This window comes from Podarcis tiliguerta, assembly GCF_965153285.1.
Source record: "Podarcis tiliguerta genome assembly, chromosome: 2".
NCBI lineage: Eukaryota > Metazoa > Chordata > Lepidosauria > Squamata > Lacertidae > Podarcis > Podarcis tiliguerta.
The window spans coordinates 14,922,121-14,929,196 of NC_139535.1; the positions used below are offsets into that span (position 1 = coordinate 14,922,121).

Here is a 7,076-nt window from a genome sequence, read left to right on the forward strand (position 1 = left end):
CACTTTTAACATTTGCAAAAGAAAAATGTGCAGGTGCTGAGTACCCCTTGAAAAAAGACACTGCATATATTCCACAAGCGCTAGAAATCTCCTGGTCCTAGCCCAGTGACCTGCGTTCAGTGGACATGGGGGACGAGGCTAGTCCCCTAAATGTTCCCAGTAAATTAGAATATTGACGTATAAAAGTCTGGCACCTCCTTCCCAAAGCCTGGGAAACTTTTGCCTGTCTTAGAGAGGGAGACGGGATGCTGGACATTTCAGTGTCTCAACATCACTTGCGAGATGTTCCTCACCCCTGCTCCAGTCGCAAGCTGGCGCCATTTGCCCTAACTGTTCCCCTATGAAAAAATTCACTGCACGCCACTGTCAAAGGCACATTTGTAGTTTCACAGTTGTTACTAGTAGCCTGCCTGAATGTTGAGGAACTGACCAGAAGTCTTCTTGCTCCGCCTTGTGGTGAGCAGCACACATAGAAGTTCATTTTCAGTCACAGTGCAGCAAGAGTTTGATGTTTTCTTTCTAGGCCAGATTCTAAAGAAAATATTTTGGTGGAAAAGCTGCCTTGAAATATGAATATTTGTATTATATGAATATGAATGAAAACGCCTTCTTCAGGTGAAAATTTGCTTCAAGGCCTTCCTGCACCTATGCTTGGCGATCTTCTTCTTTTTGGTCTTCTGCTGGTTCCCAGGGATATTTCAATGGATATTTTCTATGGAATGTGGGTAATGGGTTGAGGCTGAATTCCAACAACATAGAAGTACAGTTTTGGGGGAGAGGGGACAGGGGACAGGCATGTTTGGGGGGGGTGTTCCCTGGTCCTGAGTGGAGTTACTGGGCCCCTAAAGGACCAACTGTACAGCCTTGGGGTCATCTTGGACTCACAGCTGTCCATGGAGGGGCAGGTCAATTCTGCCAGCTCCATCTGGTACACCAGCTGAGACCCCATCTGCCTGCGTACTGTCTCACCAGAGTGCTGCATGCTCTGGTTATCTCCTGCTTGGACCTGCCTCATGTAACTGATCACAAGATGCAACACATGCACACCGTTTGAGTGGCAATGCCCATTAACTTTGGGGGGCAGCCCCCTCAAATATTTTATTGGGGTGCCAAAGGGATCTCGGCACCTAGGAGTTGGCTCCTAGGATGCTAACCTTTAAAGCTCTAAAGAGTATACCTGAAGGAGCATCTTCATCCCCATCGTTCAGCCCAGACACCGAGCTCCAGCTCCGAGGGCCTTCTGGCGGTTCCCTCACTACGAGAAGTGAAGTTACAGAGAACCAGGCATAGGGCCTTCTTGGTAGTGGCCCCTGCCCTGTGGAACGCCCTCCCATTAGATGCCAAGGAGATGAAGAACTGTACAACCTTTAGAAGACTTCTGAAGGGAACCCTGTATTGGGAGTTTTATGTTTGATGTTTTATTATGTTTCTAATATTTTGTTGGGAGCTGGCCGGAGTGGCTGGAACAACCCAGTCAGATGGTTGGCATATTAATAATAAAATTATTGTTATGATTATTTCAACATATGTTCTGTTTGAAATTTTAGGTTTGAAATTCGGGGAGGAGGAGAATCTGCGTACATAAACCGTGAAGGTGTTGCCAGCTCCAGAGGCCATCGTGAAGAACCCTGGATCTGCAGCAAACCAGTTCACAAATCAGAAAGGACAGTAGATAATTAATTGATTCCCTGTTTTTATGTTCTCATGTTCTTTGTATACTATGTTAGTTTTATGATGGTAGCAACCCTAGAGCCCAGCTCCGGCCAGGGAGGGCAGAGTACAAATAAAATTATTTTTTTATCATTATCATCATCAGTGGATGCAGGGCTGTAGCTAGGGGGTGGTGAGGTGGGCCCCCACTAGGGATGCAGGCAAGAGGGGGCGTGCAAAATTTGCTTGCCACCACTATCCTTTATAAGACCAGTGGTAACATTTGGCCCTGTAGAATATTAACCACTCTCAGTTTTACCTGTGGACTGCCGTCTGCCCAGATTTTAATTTGCACTGAACTACAGTGGTACCTCGGGTTACTTACACTTCAGGTTACAGATGCTTCAGGTTACAGACTCCGCTAGCCCAGAAATATTACCTTGGGTTAAGAACAGAAATCGTGCGGCTTCAGGTTAAGAACAGTTTCAGGTTAAGAACAGACCTCCAGAACGAATTAAGTTCTTAACCCAAGGTACCACTGTGATTTTAAGATGTATTTTAATTAATTGATTGCCTGTTCTTGTTCTTTGTTTACTGTGTTAGTTTTATGATGTTAGCTGCCCCTGCCGGGGAGGGTGGGCTACAAATAATTTTTTTAATTATTCTTATTCTTATTCTCCCTGCCGACCAGGGAGCAGAGCCAGTAGAAGTCCCTTTGTGCAGGCGACAAAGGCAGGCGGGCAGGCGCTCCGCCACTGTGGCCATAGGGCCCAGCTGGGTCCCTCTCAAGCGCAGCAGCAGGAAGAGGAGGAAGGGGAAGAGGGAGATGTGGCTGGGCTTGGCCAGCAGCCAGCGCCTTCAGCACATGGTGCCAGTGGGCTCTGCCTCCACGCAGCCTGGCTTGAGAGGCAGGGCTCAGCTGGGGAAGCCGAGAAGGGAGAGGAGGGGACGGCGATGGGGCAGAAGGTGGTGAGAGAAGCTTGCTCAGCAGCTGGCAGCAGTGGCAGTGCGTCTCCTCCCACCAGCCTCCTCAGCTCCCTTCCCCCCGCCCGTGCCGGCTGAATAGGCAGGCTGTGTGGCTTCAGAGGAAGTGGGAAGGGAGAGTGGCAAGGCGTCCCCCAAATGGGCCTTGGTGGCAATTCGTAGGATGGTTGAGTGGTAAAGCAACCATGAGGGTGTAGCAGGAGAGACCCCCCCCCAATCCAGTTCTGCATAAGCACAACACACACACACCCCTCTCACCCACTCCCGACCCTGGGGATGTCCCTTTTAGAGAGACATTCCTGAAAAGCCTTCCGTAAATAAGGAAGCGCTTGAACTGACAGCTCGCTTCTATAAAACCCCCTTTCCCCCAATACTTTGACTGGGTTGACCGGTTCCCTGAACTTAGGGGAATGAGCTACCACTTCATTCAATCAGTGTTACCAAACAGTGCCCCTTGTGGCAGCTACGGAGGTACTGCAGGGACTGCACCTATTTCTCAATGGTTTTGACAACTAGAATCATAGAATCATAGAGTTGGAAGAGACCACAAGGGCCATCAAGTCCAACCCCCTGCCAAGCAGGAAACACCATCAGAGCACTCCTGACATATGGTTGTCAAGCCTCTGCTTAAAGACCTCCAAAGAAGGAGACTCCACCACACTCCTTGGCAGCAAATTCCACTGTCGAACAGCTCTTACTGTCAGGAAGTTCTTCCTAATGTTTAGGTGGAATCTTCTTTCTTGTAGTTTGGATCCATTGCTCCGTGTCCGCTTCTCTGGAGCAGCAGAGAACTGTTAATGCAATGCTTCTGGATTTAATTGTCCGTCACTAATCCAATCAAAATGTATCAAGATGCTTCCGACAAGTGAAAGTGCTTTAAAGTTCTGAAGGGTTTCTGTTATAAATTCATAGTAAATCAACCGTACAATGGATTTGCACCGGACCACTTTTATTCTGCTCCATGAGGGAAGGGCTATCAAAGGGGGGTGGTTTGATACAGGACGGCCATAATCCCTTAAGCGTACCAACACATACTCAGGAGTCCTACCCAGTTGGCATGACAACCTTGATGGTCTCAGACAGATGACCATCAGGGTCACAAAGGACTTCAATATGGGAGTGGATTCTACATGGACTGAAACAAAGGACAATGATCAGATCTTCCCTCTGGAGGCAGGAAACTGCCAACTCCCCTTTGTCCTCTGGAAATGACTCATGGGGAGAGGGAAAGGAGGAACCAGCCAGGTTCCACCACTCCTCCCTCGACCCCTCCTTTTTGTGATGTATCAATGATGTAGTTGTAATGTAGTCTAAGGGGTGTGGCATGGGGGATTAGTAGCTAATAAAAGTTGGAGTCTTCTTCGGGACTTCCATCTTGCTTCATCTTGTTGTGGGTGGGACTCCTGTCATGACAGTTTCCAATAAAGGCAAAGCCTACAGGCTGCTGTTTTGCTCCAAATTGTCCTGGTTGGTGTCTTTGTTTTTGTCCAAGGGAGCCCTCGGATTCCTCCATTAACAAGGGTCATCTAGTCCAACCCACTTGCAGTGCTAGGAATCTTTTGCCCCCCAACATCCCACGATCCTGAGGCTGAGCACATATATGTGCACCTCCTTTCTTGTGTTCTGCCGCCCCCTCTTCTCCCCCAACAGCCTCTGCCCCGCCATCCAGGCTTCTTTGCCTTTTAACTACGGAAGGACAGGTGGAAATTCCACTGGCAGAGTTTATCCTTGCATAGCCTTGACGCGGGTGGGGTGAGGGGAACGACACATTAAAAAAGCATAGGGAGCCCTGTTGGTTCATTTTTAGTTTTTTAAAAGCCTCCAAAATGCAGTGTTAGGTAAATAACCTGTATTAGGACCAACCAGAATGTCACAGAATTGTGGCAAGCCTTGGAGCTATCCAGAATTCTTCATTGTATTTTTGACTTTATAAAAGGTCTTTGTGCTATTCTGCTGTTGCCATGTGTGATAGGAGATAATGTGATAGGAATTTTATGGTATTAGATATACGATAATGTTCATAACTGCACATACATAGATCAACACAGGAAGACCAACCTGGAACCATTTTGATTCTTAAACTGACCAAATCCTTTCTCTGCAAGGTTAAACTGGAAAAGCCTCCCCATTGTCTCTTTCATCACAAGATATGTCTGTTTGAATAAGGTGTGAGCCTGTGACCTGGCCCAGGAAATAAGTATTTTACCACTACAAAAGAATGGCCAGGCACCCCAGGCAATCCAATCAAGTAACTTGCCAGACAGGAGATAAACTGTGAGAGGAGAAAAGCAACATTTAAATTTCTGTGATGTAGGTGGGATGTATCTGAGGGGTGGTATTAGGTTACACCCCTTCTGTGATGTATGCATAATGTTTCTGGGGGTGGTCCTGATCTAGAGAATGGGAATTTCAAAAGTCTTTATAAGCCCTTGCACAGCAATTTTGGGGGTCCTCTTCCTCTCCTGCGTGTGAGGGGAGTCCCCTGTTGCAACAGATCAATAAAGATCAAGCTTACTAGCTGCTTTGCTTCTCAATATTCTCTGGTTGGCCTCTGTTATTTTCTCCTACCAATAGGGAACCTATGTAAGGACTCTATATGGGCTCTTGAATACCCCATAAGCGGAAAGGGCATATTTTTATTTACAACACATGAAAAGAGTTTTCAGCTAAATCAGCATGCCAAGCTGCTCGGTATGACGCTTTCCAACAGCTGGGTACAAAAAGTTCAGAGAGTACTAAAAAAAAGAACACGTGCACCTGTTCTAGCCTGCCTGTGCCTTAGGATCTGAATTTGGATACTCTGCTGGCATGCCCACCCTGTGTCAAGAAAGGTGGCTACAGGGAGGGGTCCTTCTCCTTGGTGGTGTCACAGCTAAGGGCCTAACTTCCAATGCACCAGGGGGCGTAACATCACCTCGCTACTGCTCTGACTTGATGTGCACTGAATAGACCTCTAACTCCTACTGATCATGCCTGTGGCACAAAACATCACACACATTTCATTTTATTGCCCATTTTATGCAAAAATGTGTGATAAGTATTTAGCCCCCTTACTGAAGGAGGGGATTTAGCACAACGACTCTTCCAGGGTATCTTATCTGCTGAACAACTGTAGGAATGACGTTGTGGAAAATGTGGCAAGATTTCTGAGTGACGCTATGAAGTTACATCACCATAGGTCCTATGAGATCCATACAGAACCACAGCCAGAAATCTGGCTGCTGCATGTTGGACCAACAGAAGTTTCTGAGTCATCGTCTTCAAAGGCAGTCCCACATACAGTGCATTGCAATAATCCGTTCTGAAATCTATCAGAGCATGGAGTACATTGGCCAAGTCATCACCGTCCAAAAGGGATCATAGCTAGCACACCAAGATTGTCCCACCTCCTGGACCTGAGACCTGGGACACACATCTTTTCAGGATTCCGCTTCAGTTTATTGGCCCACATCCAGCCCATCACCACCTTCAAGCGCTAGTCTGACATCTCAGCTGCTTCTCCTCATTCAGATGGAACAGAAAGACAGATCTGGGTGTCATCTGCATATAGATATGCAACTTCCTGGACTCAGCCTTGTGCCTCGATGCCCAGGTCTCTGTGGTGGCCAGAAGTGCATTTGCACAGTTAAATCTAGTGCACCAGCTTGCCAGGGACTGTGCTGAGGAGGAATGGTGGGATCCCCCCCTCCCGTTGCTCCTGAATCTTCCCAGAAGCAGGTGGACAGTATAGATTTGGAACAGTGGTTTGCAGAGGGACATAGTTCAGAAGGCAGAAGCTGGGAAATACTGGATGGGGAACAGCTAGCAGAAGAAGCACTGGGAGAAAGAGAGCTAACAGATTCACTGTCGCAGGAAAGTGTTCATCTGATCAGCCAGAGGTCAAGAAGAGCAGATAAGGTGGCAGCACAGAAAGCACAGTGGTTACGAGAACAGGTTGCAAGACATGGTAGTGACGTGGGTGACTAGGGAGGAAGTAGGAGGGACCCTTAATTCGGAGCACCTTCCTTCCTAGGAATGGATTCTCTGTGATCATTAAAGTTTCTAACTGCTAAGAAACTCTTTTTTCTTTGTTCTGTTTATCTACTGCCAAGGGAGGGGGTGGGGAGGAAGCCAATTCCCTGAAGCCTGACACAGCTGCACCCATTCCTTGAGATGTCTCCACCCCCATCATTTAACTTGGACACTGAGATTCAGCTCTGAGGGCCTTCTGGCAGTTCCCTCCCTGTGAGAAGTGAAGTTACAGTGATCCAGCCAGAGGGCTTTCTCAGCAGTGGCACCCTTCCTGTTTATTATTATTTTGCATTGTCAAATTCTACAGCTGATCCTCAATTGTGACTTAAAACTAATCTTTTAGTAAACAAAATAAATTGACTTAGAATTCCATTTTAGGTGTGCTGCCTCTGGATTTCACAAAGAGGTATTTTGATGACAACAGAATAATA

General features: G+C 47.2%; 1 protein-coding gene and 1 long non-coding RNA gene across 5 annotated transcripts in view; both read left to right on the top strand.

Moving 5' to 3' along the window:
* LOC310671164 overlaps window positions 1-2,314 on the top strand; it is a 33,080-nt gene extending 30,766 nt beyond the window's left edge. The window contains exon 2 of the long non-coding RNA XR_014507848.1: window positions 2,076-2,314. This is a non-coding gene — a long non-coding RNA (uncharacterized lncRNA). The remainder of the gene's footprint in view (window positions 1-2,075) is intronic.
* LOC310670884 (C-type lectin domain family 2 member D-like) overlaps window positions 1-7,076 on the top strand; it is a 291,130-nt gene that overhangs the window by 51,028 nt on the left and 233,026 nt on the right. For 3 of the 4 annotated variants that reach the window (XM_083426717.1, XM_083426712.1, XM_083426716.1), the window contains one exon: window positions 1,548-2,314. The exons of the other annotated variant lie outside the window; for it this stretch is intronic. In XM_083426717.1, coding sequence (XP_083282843.1) covers window positions 1,548-1,680 — 133 coding nt within the window. In that variant the 3' untranslated portion in view covers window positions 1,681-2,314. Of the gene's footprint in view, window positions 1-1,547; window positions 2,315-7,076 lie in introns of those variants that run through there. 4 annotated transcript variants of the gene reach the window in all.